Genomic DNA, 18,781 nt, shown 5'->3' with positions numbered 1-18,781 from the left:
CCCATTAAAAGCAAAGGGACGCATGAAACACTTCAATCAGTTTAATACTGTTTTTATGCTGTAGCTCACAAGTGTTAAACGCAGAAAAGTTATAGCAAGAAGTAACATCTTCTTGCATAACATCTATGAACAGTTCTCCCAAACATACCTCAGAATGACTTCCTCTTCTTCCAGAGGTTTTCAGAGTATATCCATTATTACTAACAGCATGAAAATAACATCCTGACAGGGACAATACCATCCTATTTTCACAGTCCTTTTATTTTCACACTTGAAAGAATGAAAATTATTGCCATGTAAGTAAAACTCAAATCCCACTTTCGACTGGGGGGATAGATGTGTGAACTCCATGCCAGTGAAAGGTACTATTTTGAGCAGCAGCTAATGATTTAGGCAAGTAAAAAGACCCCTCACTGTTACAACAGCAAGGAGAGAAAAAAAGTAACGTCTCCTTCCTCTACAAAGAGGAAATCAGGACAAAAATGTATCTTGAAAGCATATATATGCGAGTATTATATATTCAACACAGAAAAAAATACAGTTAGGATGGATTTATTTCTGGGAGAAAAAAGTGATGTTTCTCTTAATGTCCTCATTTGCAGGAGTACCAGATATAAAAAAGTTCCTTTCATAAAACTATTGAAAAGTGGACACTGCTACACTTACCTTCCTGCTAAAATGAAACCAATTTTAAATAGAACAATATACGCAAATAAACACAAAGAGAAGGCCTAGCCTGTGAAAAAAGTGAAAATAAAACAAAAGAAATGCTTATTTCAGACTTTTTTCCCTAGGATCTGAAAAATATATTCCAGTTTCTCTGTCCCATCTCTCTATAGCTCCTTTCTTATGCCTAATTTCTGAAAATTTTCAGTAGTATCCAGTGCATTCTCTCAGCAAAGCTACGTGCAACAGCACATCTTTATATCCCACCTGGGAAAAATCTTCAAAGAATGAACATGAACACTTGCCTTTCCTTCAAACTACTTTCACCATTACAGTCAACTGCTTATATTCATATTCAATAAGAAAGACATACTTAAACATTTTCAAATTTACGGTAGTATTAGGCATCTCTGCACTTCAGTTTTCAGTTTTCCCAAGTACTATTTGTTATTTCCCTGCACAAGACCTTATCTGATTTAAAAATTTATTTTTGCTTCTGAGACTCATAACCACATTCCATAAATATACTTAGAAATTAAAGAATATTGCTAAAATTTATGTGAAGTAAAAATGAAGTAACTTACGGCCTATCTTGATAACTCAGCATGGGTGCATTTGTAATCAATATTTGGTTTTTACATGGGTATGACTTTTCATGCTGTCTAAAAAAAGGTAAGAAAAAGGACAGCAGTGACCATGTTGAGGGAAAATAATTTGATTTACACAGTGCCCTTCATTGTTCAGCTGTCCTTAAGCACTTCATAAAACAGCAAGCCTCCTAGGTGTACTACCATATGGGAAAATACAGCAGCTGTTCTGCAAGCTACAAGAGCTCACCTATAACCAGAGGAATCTCATCCTGAGAGGCTGCATGCCAACGCAAGCCACTCAAGAAACATCTACTCTGTTTAAGAAAACCTGGGGGTATAATTTTGCATGTACTTAGAATTCTTAAGTATAAAATAAAGCATGGAAAATCAGCGCTGTAAGTGTATGCTGGATGCAACATGTCTCTTGACTACAAAAAATAAAAGTAGCCCCTAATATCTGAGGTTTACGTTGCATTTGTCCTATCGCACTTAAACCCTACATATAAAACAATGCAAAACTCTATGCAGATGGGAGAACTTCATCTCCTCTAAACTGCTGAGGCCCAGACTGAAATCTCCAAAGTGACTGGTACTTGTACACTAAACAATACACTACAGGAGTCTAAAGAAGGGAAATTTTATCCTAAAATCAGAGACATTCCCAAAGGTGAAACCTTTCTTACTAAAAACTTACTCTTTATAAGGAAAAGTTAATCCTCTCTGGCAAGCCACAGCCTAACTTTTGCTGTTCTTTGTCTTCCATTTCCACCCTGTGTCAGCAGCGCTAACCTTCTGTTTCCGTCATGGGACAAAGCAGACAATGCTCACCTTTGGTCTCAGTAACAAGCTGGATAAAGCTGTCTGTCTATATTATCATTTCCTCTCTTTCTGCTTAATAGCTGCCTTTTTTGTCTTTAATGAACACTGTGGCCAGACATAATCCTGCAGTAGGAAAAAATGGCAGATATTTGTACAATGAAAGCACAAAGCTCAGTTCTGTATATTTTATTAATCTCGTCTCCTTGAACAAATAATTATCACAAGTATACACAGTTCTAAAAATGGAAGCTTTCCATAAGGAAAATCCTTCCTGTGTGGTGAAACACACAAGTTATCAAAACAGGATGTAGAACAGAGAGCACACGTGCATCCTTACTTCAATTGTTATGGCATTAGTCCTTCCTAGTCGAATTAATCTTTGGAGGAATGTTGTATTTTTTTTAAAGCAAGCATGCTCTGTTCCTAACTCTATGAAGCCTGCAGAGACAACTGGGCACAAAAGTAAATGCAACTCAGGAAACAGTCACCTATCAAAGAACATGGTAAACTCCTAAGCCTCTTACATAAAGATTACTGTCAACTTCAAACGGATTATAGTCAGGGTGGCCAGAAAAGCCCTGAGACAGAAATTAACACCCAATGGTTCAATTATTCCAAAATCTGGAGAATGGGGTTGAAGACAACTTATCTCTCATCTCATTTGGCACACCTCATGTGTGGAGAAGAGCAGCTATTCAGTTCTGAGATTCAGAAACAAACAAGCAAGCAAGTCCCTCCTCTTCCCTCTGCTCCACCCTACACAGACATAGAAAGGAAACATTCATTTAATAATGGCAGAGTTTATTTACATTAGAGAAGGTTTACACAAGTTGAAAAGTTGTTTCAGCAGGAATCAACAATCAGTGCTTTTGTCCATCTTCAAACAAAGGGATGATTTTTAAGATTTGATGATGCACGTTCAGAAGACCTTGATGATCACTTGGGGAAAAAGTACCAGGAATCAACTAAAACAAACAAACAAAAAATAGAAGAGTGACATTAGTTCTATAAAACTAGTCATATATAAACACTTGAAAAAACAACATTCTGCCCTTTCAGCTACCTTCCCTCCCATAACAATACTGCTATGTTAGCAGTATTAGCTGTGTTAACTGTATTCCCCACCCTGTGAAAAGCATGGCCTCAAAATAGTATCTGTTCATTTTAACAGTTTGGCTGTACCAGTACTGCAAGAACTTATAACACTGTTGTGACCATCCCTGGAAAACATCACAGATTAGGCAGATGATGTTCAGTTGTCTGTCAGAGGTCTAAGATCTGATCCTTTAGTAAATAAATGCTATTTATTGGCATGCCATATAAAGGCAAATGGAATGCAACTTGCTTTCCCATGACATGGGCTACACAGATGTTGCTCCTCAAACACTTTGGCATTTGGCTCATGACTAAGTTTAACTTAGTATTTCTGTAACTCTCTCCATCTCAAAAAGCACATATGTCTTCTCTGTAGTTCCTGCCAGTAGAAAAATCTTTTTTTAAAGTAGTTAAAATTGAAAATGTAGGATGCATTCTTATTTCTTAAAGAAAAACACATGTTCTGTTAACACGAAAAACAATTGTAGCAGTGAAAGGATAAAATTTTGTCTTTAGAACTTACACTTGAACATTACGTAAGGTTACTGCAATTTGAGGAAAAGGAGCTATTTGATTAGTTACCTACTGTAAGGAATGACAAAAAACTAAGGCAAAGCAACCAATCTCCTTCAAAAAGGATAAATGTCATTTGCCTTGCATGATCAGTAAGAGAAAATTTTTGTCTGATCATCTTTTTATGTGGACTACACTTTCACTCAAAAGTAATCTTCTCCCAGAAAGCATTCATAATTTCTGTTCATGTTCTATTTAGCAGAAGACAGGCAAAACCACATGACAGGATATAGCTATTATCATTTTCATACACACAAAATTGCTTTTTTGCTCCAAAACAGTTTTCATGTCAATTTTTAAAGCCAGCAATTAAGAGAAGTCATATGACATCTGAGAAAAAGGGTACCTTCTGGTGAAACAGGATCTCCATTCATAAATGCTGGTGCCTAAAAAAGAGAAAAAAAAAGGCAAAAAAAATAAACCAACATCTCAGTACTTAAGGTTTCATAGAGAGCACCCATATTCACTAAACCAGAATTTTCTGTTGCCCCCACAGGACAACAGTCTACCTTATAGATTTCATCTCCACTGTACAAATTTCTTTGTTGCTCATATATGACAAAACAAGCACATGAACAATGAGTGATAGATTAACACCTTACCTAACGCAATGGGGATTTTTGATGACTGTATTACCTTTGAGAATAACAGGATTTGTTGCTAACATCTAAAGAGTATAACAACTAGAAAGGTATTTTTACATGTTTCACTGTCAGGTATGCATGTGAATACATACACACACATACAATTTACATTAAATACAAGCAAACCATTTAAAATAAATGTGTGATGATACTCTTTTACAATTCCATGTTGACAGAATAATTCAGTTCTGTAGAAAGTGATTATTTGTTTTAAAATTCAGGTCTGGCATTCCAAAGCTAGATATGCCACTGTTCAATCACAGGAGTGCACAGCCTGTCTTGTCCTGTAATTTAAAGGACAAAATTAAAGACACTTTTAACACATCTGGAATCACCCTGCCTCATGATCAGGATGTAACAATTTTCCACTTCCTTTCCACAGCACAGCAGCACGTGGGCTGAGCTGCACTGGTGTGACACAGCCTTCCTGCATCTGAGCAGGCACAGGGCTCTAAACACTGAAAAGCAGAACAAAGCTCCTGAGGAGGGAAGGAAGAAGCAGGATTCTACTTCCCACCTATCCACAACAATTACCTGCACGGGGGGGTTATGTGACTGGTCTGAAAGGAGGTACCAGTATGACAAACATAACCCAGATCCTATCAGCAGAATATCCCCTCTGTTCCCAGCAAAACCCAAGCTTTATCTCATAAGACAGGGAGATCCAGAGGTCACCATTTATAAGCAGGTGCCTGCCACTTCTGCTGAAAAAGCTTAAGATAAGGAGTACTTTCCCATCATGACTAGATCAAATTCTCATCTCACTGAACCAAGAATCTCTTCACTACACAACACTTTCATCTAGAACACCATAAAAAACACCAAATAAAATAATTAATTAATAAAAACAAACTTCACCAATCTCTTGTTTCACAACTGGCCACTACAAAAAAATCTACCTTTACTAAATCCCAAATGGAAATGTTCTCACAGAAAGTGTGTGGGGAGAAATGCAGCAAACAAACTTTCTTGCTTAGATCTGAATTATTTAAACACATCAATAAATATACAGATTCAAATTTGGTTGGAGATTTCTTTAAATTATCAGGAAAAGTCAAATATTTTCCCCTGTAAAACACTGTTCTGCATTTTATCAAGCAACAAGCAAATCTTTCCTAGCTCACTTTCCAGTCTTATAAGAAAGAATTATGTGATAAGTTTGAGAAGCATTGTTCTACTAACTATATATAGATTGTCTTGGAGATTTTCCAACTTGCAAAGTCCTCAGCAGCTTCTTCACAGAGCAAGTAATTCTTAGGATTAATATTAAACAAAGGCTTGGTGGTTCTGGTCAGTTTTACAGACAGCAACACTTAAAAGCCTGAAATAAACAGTGTATCTTGGCACTAACACATTCATTACAAAGCCCTATGACTCCTGGGTTTAGTGTGCAACATATACTGACACTGGAGCTGAGACACAGATGAAACAACTCTCAGAGGCTAGAGAGCACCAGAAACGTTCACTACGTAGTGATAAATTCATCTAGATTTGTTGTTGCAGGGGTCTGGTGTAATTTTGGCTGGTTCAAATGTTCAGTATTTGCTCTTAAATGCACAGGTTATCTTTTATCTCTTTGGAATTAATGGTCATGGCAATTTACCTGCTGGGGAATCATTCTTAGTTTGCCCCCAACATGCCAACCATCTAGAAACTGCCTCAGTGGAGTGGAAATTCCCCAACCCAGACAAGCCATTCTAGTTCCTCATCTGTAAAGTAACAAAAGGTCAAATAATTCTGAGAACAAATGGACTACCTCGGGAACCACACAGACAAAATCTATAGGAAATTCTCATTAGTGCACCCTTGGTAAGGATTTGAATGTTTTCTATTTGGTTCTGTTATAGTTCTCTTGCTCACCATGAAAACTTTTCCACAGCAATAGTGAGTGTTGCCTCTTGACTTCTGGGGTCTTTGGGTTTTTTTGTTTTGTTCTAGGGTTTTTTTGAGAACTCAATATATCTGATTTAAAGCAATAATCACTTGCTCAAAAATGCTGCAACTGAAATCTGACGCTGAAAAAAGAATTGTAGCGAAACAGCTCTCACTGCAGAAATAGCTCAGAAATTTTGCAGTAGATGAAATACATTTCTCACTGTATTTCTCACAAGATCTGCTTCAGCTTTCATTATTTTGTTTTTATCCAGGACCTAATAGATGGATATAAATTAGAAGAAAATGTGTCTGCTTTTAGTTTCAATTCAAAATAAAAACAAAACACCAAAAACCCAAACAAAACTCTCTGCAAACACAGGCAGCTTTCATTTGAAATCACCACAGCCATTAAAATTCTGCAGCCACCACTCACGTACTTTCACTTCAGTGTGAAAGAGATGAATGTCTGACAACCAAAGCATGCACTGTAGTGTATTAGACAAAAAGATACCTGCTTAAAATGTGCAAGTCAACCTCCCTGCTTATATTTAGAGTTCAACTGTCCATGATTCCTATCTCAAGGCCATTTTACTTTTTTAGTTATTGCAGATCAGCAGCTGCATGCAGTATGAACAGCATTTATAACAGAGTATTGCATATTTTCCCTGTCTGGAAAGCACCAAGAGGCAGCACCCTACAAAGATGTAATTAAAATACTTAGGCTGAACTGAAACAGAATGATGGAAAGGAATATGTGGAAACAACTTCACAAAAACACCGTCACTTAAATGAATGTGAGGCACAAAAAAAGGCAGGAAGTCATACTATTTGATAAGAAGGGAAGCTTTCCAATAAGAAAGGCATTACAGTTTGATACAAGGTATCTATTTTATGAACTGATTTCACTAACTTCCTCCCCTCCCCAAAAACCACGGGAAAAAAAAAAAGATTTGTTATTGAGAAACAAAGTAAGACATACTGCTGATTTAATGATTATTTACCCTGCATGCCTCAAAGTACAAAGAGCAGAGAATGCAAAATATTTCCTCTGCACATTTGTCACAATTCGAATATATTTGGACTTGCAGCTTTAGTTACATATAAAGACTCATATTTATTGTAAATTTGGAAGTACAGAGAAGGTAAATACTTGCTTATAGATGTGACTGACGTCTAAAATTATATTTGAATTCCAAAAAGAGTTTTTCTTTCATTTAAAATTTACAGTCCCATTAATCAACATTCACAAATGCAACACAGAGATGCCTTAAAAGAAATGCTGAAAGCAAGGTATCTGAATAGGAAAGAGTTTGGTTTTACACATCTTTATGACTTAAACCAACATTTCTTTCCAATTGAGAGTCTCATTTGCTTGTGACACAACAGCATCCAGGACAACATATTGTTACTAGAAATGCAGTTGGAATGTTAACGGCACAGACACTGGACAGCGTGTCCTTTGACACCTGAACTTGCATAATTGCTGTGACTGGTGAGGCGAAACACTGGGTGCCCTGGCAGCCAGGCACACGTGCAGAGTACCTCATGTGGTCATGAGCGCAGGCTCAGTCACAGCCTATGTTAGAAAAGAAAAAGTAGTACTTGGGGGCACGTTTCTCCATGTAACTTCTGGTAACCTTGCCTAATTTCTGGCATCAAAACTAGTGTATTTTGAAATGGAAAAAATTCTCCTCCACTAACATTTGCACATGAAAGCATAAAACCTGCAGGATATTTTTCTTGCCTGAACAGAAAACCTGCATGTTTTAATTTTATGTTAATTTTCAGAATATGACAGGTATTCTTTAAGAAACATTCAAATAAGCATCCCTTCTCTTACAGCATTGCATTTAATTATGCAAGTAGACAAACAAAGGGTCTGTTTAGTGATTAGGGACTACAGTCAGCTTGTCAATGAGTTCTGACACTGGATGGTAACTCATGGCAACAGGGGAGACAGAGAAGACAGCAGGCTAGATACAAATAGCAGTCCATCTTGCTATTCAGGATCAGAAGAAACTGCACCACAGAAGTAGAAAAAATGAAAGAACTCCACCAGAACAGTAATGAACCTTCCAGAAAGCACAATTGGACCACTGCAATGAAAGGTTTATATCACAATGCTTACATTTTCCCCACAACCTTTCTGCTCCTCCTTTTACGTAAATTTTTGCTTAAGGAAGGACCATTTCAATTTAGCTGCTTTATTTCAGTTTTGGAGCTCTGAACAGTCTTTTCCAATTAATCATTAAAAGATAAAAGGGGTGAAAAAAAGTAAACATCCTTACTGACTGCACAATCGATCGGGCATCCTCCTCACTGCAACAAAATGGGCTGCCACTCACCAGAATATTTGTGCTGAAAAATAAAATTAAAAACCTGCTTTATCCATCAGTGGAAAAGAGCCACACACAATTCAGTACTTATGGAAAAAACCCACCATCACATATAGAGCTCAGAAATGTGTATCTGCAAGAGATGAGGAAGCGAAAGCCACAAAGTAAGGCTGGAAGGAACAGGTGTGTGGAAGGGTGTTCTTTGTTTCTCTGTGTTTGAGGAGGTATCTAGGCTGCGCATTCTGTATTAATGCAAGCACTGCTCACACTCAATGCCTCTGGCTGCTAGCTTGCATTCAGTGCAGAGGAGCACAGTGGAGAAGCTAAATTCAAGAAGTCAGCAGAAATAAACTGGCACTTCCTGAAGGAGCTGAGCAACACCTCGATGGCTAGCAGAGATGATGCGAGTACACCCCATCTCTTGTGCCTTGCAAAATGGCCAGCAAAGCATGGCCACCATGGAACTAACAGCAGGTTACTTGGAATGTAACATGGAATCATGGAAGTAACAGCAGGTTACTTCAGCAACCCACCTGTAGTATCTAACAAGAAGGAAAAACAGGCCAAAATTCTGCACCTACATAAAGCAGCACATACCTATAGTATTTCCAGACAAACTCTGGGACCACATCCTTGGCAGAAATGTTTCCCTATGAATCTGCATCCTTGCACACCAAAAATTAGTTTGATCATGAGTTTTTAAGGTCCTACAGAATAAACTGCACAAAATTCAATTCCCCAAAGCAACAGAATGAACAGTGACAAGAGGCCCAAGATTCTCCCAAAACAATTCTGAACAAACACTCTGGGACCATTTCTCAACAGCTGAAGTAATGAATGTCACATCTATGTAATCAATACATTTCTGGAGCCACTTACCAGTAAATCATCATCATACAAGGAGCAATTAGTCAATCATGCTTTATTATCAATTAATTATCAAACCCATTAATATTCCTGTCATCTCAAATTAAAAAAAAAATTATCTAAGCAGCTCATGGACAGCTGCAACTTGTTGAATAGCACCAGTATAGTACAATATGAAGAGCAAGAGATGTGACTGGATACATACCACTTTATAGCACCTCCATCAACTTTTTTATGAAGCAAAGCTTTCCAGTGTTCATGGGTAGATTTAACAATTTCAACAGCAAAATCCTAGTTTACAACAAGGAAAGTTTTGTAAATTAAAATGTTATTAAACAGAAAAAAGCCAGAGAGCTGGTTTATTAAAACATACTATTTCCTATGTTATTTTAAGGCGCCTCCGTTGAGGCCTCGCTAAATTTCTGGAGAATATAACACCCTTTTTATTTAAAGAAACAAACTTCACTGTTTATCAGATATATTGGCAACACATTCAGGACTTTCCCTCAGTCTGCAGCCACAAAACATGAATGCTACGTGGAAGAAATGAAATCAGCACTAGATGCTACAGAGATCCTTACTGCTGTAGAAAACTGAACCAGGCTCTAAATGGGATGAAGTGCATGAGCTATGACTCCACCCCTACAGATGCAGGTCACTGTTTGGGTTTCCGCTCTAGAGGCATAATTTGCATTTACTTTATCAGTGCCCAATCATACACTTAAGCATTTGCAGGAACATAACATGTCAGCTGCTTAACAGTTTCTGCTTGTTTGAAAGAAAAATAATATTGGGAGTGGGGCTGGGATGAAAAAGCTTCCAAAAATTAATGTAAAATAAGCCCTCGGTGTCCAGATGATGACAGCTAGACTTGCAAAAAGCTGCCAACTGAACATTCACATTTGTTAACAAGGAGTGACTTGGAAAAGTGCCACTGGAACATTGTGAACTTCACCAGAGCTGCTGGAGCACAGCCACAGCTGCCTCATCACATCCTGGGTCTCTAGAAATGCTTGAGAATTATTCAAGTGCTCCAAACCAGCTATCTCAGGGCATTTAGTGCCTTCAGGCTCAACTCCAATGGCCCGACAGGGATACACTGGTCTACTGTCACTCTACAGTGCAGGAGCACCTCTAAGAGCAGTTCCTGGGAGAACAGGGGAGAGATCAGGTTATCATGCCTTACAACTCCACAACTGATTGATTTAAAAGGCAGTTTCAGTGCAGAGGGGAGTCAGGGCATTTCTTTAACCAGACAAAGCATGTAAAGCTGCCTGTGCTGGTTAGAAGGCATTACATAACTTTGACAGCACCCTGCAAGGCTGAACTGGCCGACACATGGACATCATTCATAAGAAACTTGTGATTCTTTGCCAAGAATAATCTACACAGAGCATGCAATACACAAGTTGCAAAGCAATTTTACTCAAATCATATCCAATTTCTCTGGAAAAATCCAGGTATTTCCTTCAACAAAGTCTATTCCCTAGTCCGATCTCCTTTCAAACACTGGTCATTCTTACTGGAAGTAGTCTAAAAAGCTGGTTTTCTGAAAAAAATAAGGTAAGTAATTTTTCAGCCTTCAAGCCAAATGTTCCAAATGTTTTTACAGAGATTTAACAGAAAAAAGTATGCCTTGAGCAAATACAAATTATGAAAAAATCTGTAACCCATTGTCTTAAACTGCATACCTTAAAAACAAAAGTTAGAAAATTTTACCAACAGGACTACAGAAACAACTGAAAAGACAATCTATTCATTACTCTGACACAGAGAATGAAAATGTTTTAAAAAACATCTACAAACACACAGATGCATGTGTAAATCTCATCAGGATTAGGACTAATTTTTTTTTTCAGACTTTCTTTACTGACCTATGCATTTTTCCGGAACAAAATGGTAGGTAGAAAACATTATATAATCCTAGCCTAATAAATTGTACACAGAAGTCCCTCCCACCAAAACTCTTTTCATTAAGCTTCCTCCTTTACAATTTCAAAAATTCTAGAGTCCATGTAACAGAATGATGTAGTTTTAATTTTGCATTATCTTCACCTTGTTTTTAAATTCTCCATTAAAAGCAAAGTGATTTTCTGGTTTACCATCAGGGACTTTATATAATTGGAACCAGTCAATTGTAGCCTCAAGATAACCCGGTTTGTGCTTCTTGACATCATCGATATCTGTAGGTTAAAAAGATTAAAAAAAAAAAAGAACTGATCATTTTCACTCACAGGTTTCAGAACATCAATTTTTTAAATTTTCCTAAAGAATCTGCAGCAATTTGATTTCACTGAATACTTTCAAAGTCATTGGTAAACTTTACTTTATTACATTAGCTGCCCATAGTTGCTAGCTTATGATTTCACAACCACACTAAGCAGGTAAAGCAGTCATCTCTTGCCCTTCATTTATTAAGAGCCAAAGGTACAATGAATAAAAGGACTATGTTTGTGAAAGGAGAAGAAAATCCCATCTTTATCTCAGTAGGTAGCTCTTGCAATACTTAGATTATTCACTGACACAATTTTTTCTTCCAGCAACTGCAGGGCCTACGAGCCTTTTTTGATCATGGAAGAATAACTATAAAAACAATTTAAACACATGGATCTTTAAACCAGGACCTCGTAACAAAATACAGGCTTGACTTGTCAACATTATATTAAAAGTCACCTTTTTGCTCACATTAGTCCCAAATTCATCCCCTTCAGGACATGACAGAGACGTGCCAGCAGCTCTAAACACTAACTTTACTGATAACCTTTACTGATACCTGCATACTCACAGTGACAAACAATTCTACCTCTACAATCCTGATGGACAAAATGTGACAGGACACAAAGAGGAATGTACTCTATTTGTGGGACACCCTTGTGAAGCAGAGATGAACACTACCCTCGTGTAGGCAGAGAGATGAAACATCACAGTAATTCAGCTTGAAGACTATGCTGCCATATCAATGATGCAGTTCCAGATTCTCCACCCCTTACCTGCTCTGCATATCAAATTTTAATGGGCTGTCTTTGGAGACAGCCACCACTTCTGTCACTTGCAATGGCATGGCCCTATCAACCCCTTAACAAATTAACTCCCTGGCAACATGTTTACATAGCGAAAGCTTTCAACACTGTTCTAATAATTTTGATGTCATAAAGGATTTCGTCCATCCCAGAAGCCAAATGTGATCTTCTATTTCCTTTCCACAGTCACTTCTGATGGAAATGGGAGCTGACCTTTTACTGCTGTAGTCTACCAACTATTCCATAACCTCACTCTGCTCAGGCTATCTTCCAAGGTGTTACTCTGCTCTAGTGTTTTGCAAGTGACTCGCTCATGTCTCCCTTCCTCATTCCTTCTTGCTCTCTCTCAACTCTCCCTGGTTCCCTCATTACCTTCTCCCATAAGTACGCCTCACATGATGGCATCTGGTCAGCAGTGATTTCTGCTAAGATGCTCTTCTGTCTATCCAGTCCTATAAAATCAGAGTTGCTTAGTCCATGGAATTGATACCTAGTCATATGCTTTCCATCTTCAAGTGGCCAAATGTCTTTTAAAATTTCACTGTGAACCTGAACAAAGACATCAAACTATTTCTGAAGAGAACAATAAGTGAAGAGAAAAGGTCTTGTGCTACAGACCATTCAATTCTCAGTAGACCACCAAGAGAGATGACATGTAGACTGAAGCAGGAGGCCAGACCTATGCCTCAGAAGACATTCTGAGTGTTAATAGCATGTCATAGATGCCACTGCCAAATTCCACTGCATTTCCACTACCCAAAGAATAAAGCATGAAACTCTGAAGAAGCCCATGTAAATTTTTGCTTTGCACACACTTTACAGGGCTACGTGTTTACGGGCTCCGAGTAAGACACATTTTGAACTTGGCTGCTGACCATCTGTCTGTAGGCGATCAGGGAATTTCACTGGCAGAATCCCAGAAAAAAGCAAGGGCACATAAGGCTGTGCTAGGTCTTCTAGCTGAAATACGTGTTTAAGAGCACAAAAAGCTTCTCATTAGGGTGGGGTGGGTGACACCAACCAAGAAGGAATGATTTAGAAAAGGGTGGGATCTTGGTTGGAGGATGAATGCTTCACTTGGGCACTAATAAAACTGCAGCTCCAATTCAAATCAGTTTCAGGAACCCAATGTATCATCTTATTCTCTCCAAGCAAGAGAACGTCCCTCTTCCAACTTAAAACATTGTCATCTCCTCCTCTTATGAAGTTTGAATTCACATCTAACACTTGTTGAAGAGACAGTATCTCCTCAAGTTTGTAAAGCAAACCAGGCTGCTACAGCAATTTCCTTGGCTCCCAGCAGCAGACAAACTCCAGACCTCTATCTCTAGACACTACTTAAATTCAAGCATACTTTCTCACACTGCTGCTCCTTTTTTCTGGTTCCTATTCCAGCAAATGTCTCTCCTAACTCTGCTTCTCCACTCCCACTACTTGGTTATTTGCCTCCTACTCCCATAAAAACTGTTCATCAAAAGTGCTTTACAGTCTACTAACTGGCACTTGGTACTTTTCTCCATCTGTTGCCCCTTATTTATACGTTTTATTTACACTTATTTGAAGGACTCAAATATTAGGATAGGCTTTGAGACAGACTTTCATTATGTCCTTTTGTTAGAGATTCTATCTTCATGAATAGAATTGTCTCCCTGAATTTCACCTTGCCTAAGTAAAGTGACTAAACACAATCATACTACAGCATAACATGGATGGATTATACTCTGGTTTTGAGGACTTAAGAAGGAGGGCATTGGTTGCTTTTATTTCCTGGGTTCCTTGCAAGTTATTCTCCTTCATCCCTCTGCTTCACTTCACTGTTCTTTACTATAAAAGACAGCTACTGAACATCAAATGAAATTTGAATGCTTGATTTAAAAAAAAAAAGACTCCAGAACATCTGTATTATAACGGAATTTGGTGGCAAGCAGAAGAAAAACATGCAACAATGCAACAAAACAAACCCCAGAAAAGTATCAATGCTGTTGCTGTGGAGTCAGCATATAATACAAAATACAAGGAAAACAGCAGCTCTTGCATCACTCACTCAACAGCCACCTCTTCAGTTCATTAAAAGTCACCACAGAAAAACCTGAAAGACAGTTTGTCTTCCACTGAAATCTAAACAGCCTCTTTGGGATATCAGGGGGGAAGGAAAAAAACCACATTCAGAAAACAAAAAAATAAGCAAAGAAAGGTAAAAGAGAAGATCCCACTAAGCAGTACAATAATTTACTACACTAATATTTACAGAAGATAGCTTCAAATTATTATGATTTTTTTAAAAAGCAAACAATTTAAATGTCTTTTCTGCAGCAAACACTGTTAAGAGAGTCTTTTTTGATGTTGACTGCTTATCTTCCCTCACTGTACTCACACTGATGTTAAAAGGGGCAGGTTGGGGAGCAGCAAGTGTTTAGGAGGCCCAAAGCAGTTTGATCTCTGCCAGCAAGCCCTGCTCAAAGCAGCAGAGCAGGTCAGGCTCCTGTAGTTATGTTATCAGCAGGTCCCCACGGGGCTCTAAGTGGGAATTACTCTACACTGCCATACAACCATAGGTCTCATTTTTCTGGGCACCAAAGTTAAGTGCCAAGGGTTAAAAAGAGACAGCCGATCACATTAAGGGCTGCAGTTCAGTGTCCATAAGGAAAAACCCTAGAGGCTGGCACCATGAACTGCTGCTACCTCTCTGTCAGGGGAGTGAGCTAACATGAATGCAGATCCTAATTCTAACTGGCTTTACAGAAGAGAGCAACAAAAGCATTTGTACAAAACTACCATTTTTAGTACAACAGATGCTGCTTCTAGCAAGCAAAGCTAAAACATGTTTGCAGCAAGCTTTCTAAACAAGGTCTGTGGGAAGAGAGGACATATGTTTTTAATAACATCTTATAAACATTTACAGGAAGCTGCAGCTACATTCCATATAAAGGCATTTGGTGTATTTTGTGCAAGGGGTAGGAGGGGAGACTTGGTACAGCAAAATAATTTCTTTATACTGGGTGCTTACACAAATCCACAACAAAGGTCTTCTGGGCCTCTGCTGCTTCTCTGTGAATAAATATACTCACATGTAAAGGTCTGTAACAATATTTAGTACAAAATATACAACATGCCTTAGTTTTGCCATTTAGGGTTTGATCACTAAACCCTATCTTGAGATGTGTATTGTAAAAGCAGCATGGCAACACAGCACAGTTAACTACACCAGTGTCAGCAAAAGGTAGCACAATAAAGCCAGCAGATACCACCAACTGCTGTTGAATAGATCCTGGCATCTTTCCAGTGAGCAATGGCAGCAAAAATGGCTGCTAAGATTCCAGGCCAGTAAATCACCTCCATAATGCCATGGACTAATACATGATTAGTCCAATTTGCTGAAGGAGGGCAAGATGACCTTTTGAAAGCCAGACTTCATACACTGCTTCAAACACAGTTCCTGCTTCAACTGCCAGTGATTTTTAAAACTTCTTGTCCAATATGAAGATGCCACATACATTTAGACCAAATCACAGCATAAAATTGTCACTCATCCCTTCTGAGCCCAAACTAGAAAAGCATTAGATATACAAGTGAACTCTAATATATCCAATATATTAAATTCAATCCAGACTATGAGATAAGCAGACAAGCAACCTTTCTACCACAAAAATTTACTTCCAACAAAATAAAGAAAACAACCCAGCCTATTACACCACCAAGATTTAGTGTTTCAGTCTGCAAGGAGGAGCTTTTAGGTCTTTTCTCAGAGTTGTTTGGTCTAATGTTGCTCCGCTGGTCTACTGACAGCCATCTGCCTAGCAACTGCCTGAGCAGAAACACAACAGCACAAAGCCAGATCTTGATGAAATAGTTGCTTTTAGACTCCAACTAGACACGATCAGATTTATCTTTCTCACACAGATGCCTGCATCTGACATACCACTTGTATTTGGTGAGAGATTGTCCCTATGCCCACCAGAATTACGTGCTATTATTTCAAACAGATTACCTTACAAAGTCAGTCCAAAAAGACACTAAGACCCTGCTATTCCTCCTGATGACACAGTTGCCACTTAAAACAGATGCTAAGCACTGCCTATCATTCCTGGGTATTGTCACTGTAAACAAGAGTTTCTCACTGCTCTGTGTGAAACACAGAGCTCTAGGCAGGGTTTCCAATTTAAACCAGTATTTATCAATAAATGCCTGCACACACAGTCCAGTGGAGTGCTATGAATAAACAATGAGAAGCACTCTGAAGTTGTGACTTCTCAGTTCTGAGTTCTGTGAAGTCTCAGAAAAATCAATTGCACTTATGAGAAGGATTGCAATCCCGGAAGGAGAATATCCCAGGTACCTGGTGTGTGCTTAAAGAGGCAAGGGGAGTTAACACACAGTCCAGGCTCAGGATGGGGTTTGCAAGTAATCACCACTCTGGTGTCTTGAAATTATCTTTTCCAAATGTTCACTGGGGGCTCCGCACATACTGAGCTGAAAGCAAATGTGATGATTCTCAGTGCAGTTGGAAATCTTTAACAAATGATACAGAAGTGACTGGACAGGATTAGAAGGCAACACTTAGCCTCATCTTCCCCAGGAGGCCACCTCCATAACACAGCAGCACATCAATTACAGAGGGAGAGACTGGTTTTATCCATAGCTGCCATCCCTTTATGCTGAAATAATTAACAACTTTGGGAAGGGGGAAAAACAAGTATAAAAGGACATATTGTACTGCCTGCTCTGACAGATTTGTTTGTTTTCAGACTGAAGAATGATTGCTGTTAAACACTGCAAGCCAGTCATGTCTTCTGAAAGCAGACAGGGGCTTTTTTTTCTTCCCCTTTTCTTTTTTCTGTAAATTTTGGGCTGCAACTCCAATCCCAAAGGGAAATCATATTAAACTGGATAAGTAGCTCTACACTTCTTTGAATCTCAGGACAATTCTCTTCTTGAAGTTTTGCACATATCCCTGATAAGAAAGGATGCACACAGGAATCAATTACAGGCAATGGTTTGCCCATTCCTCCTACTACTTCTTCTTCTTTTTTTAAGACTAAAGCTCTTACTTCTCCCCGCCCAAATAAACGAAAGTTGTAACAGAGCTGATATAAATCAGTCATTACCTGGGGAAAAACAAAAACAAAACCAACCAAATAACCAGAGAGAGCTTTCAAATACAGACAGTTAACCCCAAATAATAAATAATAGTGGAATAAACTACCACAGTTTTGCCCCTGCTTAGTGGACTCCCCTTCTGAATTCTCTCATCCACTTTTCTGACCACGTTCTCTCAGAAATTGCCAGGGAGAAAAGGTAAGTCTTTAAGCAGAACAGTGCCTAGAAATGAAATGCTATTCACTTTTCTTTTAACTACTGACACTTATATTGCATTTTACTGCACATTACAGAGTGGTTTCAATTGATACTGACATTAACAGCAAACTATTACTTACTCTTTCCTTAAGCTGAACTTCTTAATCTCTAACTGTCAAAGTAGTTAAAGAGTCATAAACACTATGCAGTAATTCATCTGCCCAATGATTTTAATCAGCATCAACCCAAGAGTTTCCTTTTCCTCATCTCTTCTTCTCCCCTTCTTTCCCCACAAGTCAAGTATTCTCCATGTGAAAGTAACCTGCAAGAAAACTGAGAATGAAGGACTAGTCCGGTGATATACTTTACATTCAGAAACCATGAAAAAACCTCAATGGCTGAGAAACACACTTCTTTAAAAAGCAACCGGATTGGTCTATTCCTACAGAAAGGCTACTCTGCACCTTGGTGCTCCCTTACCAACAAAGAGCAGGCTCTCACTGTACATACCTGATGGGATATATGGTTTCTGGTTTCCTAACAATCAGTTTTAGACAAACCTCACTTAAGACTCATGATTCCCAGTAATATTCCATTTGAGGAAGCAAATCTCCATCTAGCCAGAGAAAAACTGCACTTTACCTGCGCTATGAAAACTTAAGTTCCTGCAGTTTTAACACATCAGAATGACACCTCATGTGCTACTCACATGGACACACTTCAGTATTCGAGTTTCATTTGGATACCACAAGTCTGATCACAGGGAGGACAAGTTTGAGCAGGATATTCCCCCCAGCACAGCTCATCATCAAGGCTGATGAGGGTAAGCTGCATTAGCAGTTTATTTTGCCAATTTTCAAGCTAAAAGGTGAAACCTAATTGTTCACACTAAGCAACAAACTCTGGAAGCAATCCTCTTAAAAGTGGCAAGACATTGGAATGTCTTGCCAGAATGCAACACAATGCCTGTAGATATAAAAGGAACAAACACTTTCAAAAAG

At 38.5% G+C, this 18,781-nt stretch overlaps 1 protein-coding gene across 1 annotated transcript in view; it reads right to left on the bottom strand.

Moving 5' to 3' along the window:
* Positions 1-2,859: 2,859 nt before the first annotated feature.
* The window catches only part of PPA2 (inorganic pyrophosphatase 2), a 34,885-nt gene continuing 18,963 nt past the window's right edge, over positions 2,860-18,781 (bottom strand). The window contains exons 8-12 of the mRNA XM_074541078.1: positions 11,521-11,648; positions 9,671-9,756; positions 8,551-8,620; positions 4,090-4,129; positions 2,860-3,040 (exon numbers count right to left, since the gene is read on the bottom strand). Of these exons, the coding sequence (XP_074397179.1) occupies positions 3,012-3,040; positions 4,090-4,129; positions 8,551-8,620; positions 9,671-9,756; positions 11,521-11,648 (353 nt within the window). The 3' untranslated portion in view covers positions 2,860-3,011. The remainder of the gene's footprint in view (positions 3,041-4,089; positions 4,130-8,550; positions 8,621-9,670; positions 9,757-11,520; positions 11,649-18,781) is intronic.

The sequence above is a fragment of the Zonotrichia albicollis genome, chromosome 5, assembly GCF_047830755.1.
Source record: "Zonotrichia albicollis isolate bZonAlb1 chromosome 5, bZonAlb1.hap1, whole genome shotgun sequence".
Taxonomy (NCBI): Eukaryota; Metazoa; Chordata; class Aves; order Passeriformes; family Passerellidae; genus Zonotrichia; species Zonotrichia albicollis.
Note: the sequence above shows the minus strand (reverse complement) of the source record. Positions and strands in the feature narration are given on the sequence as shown.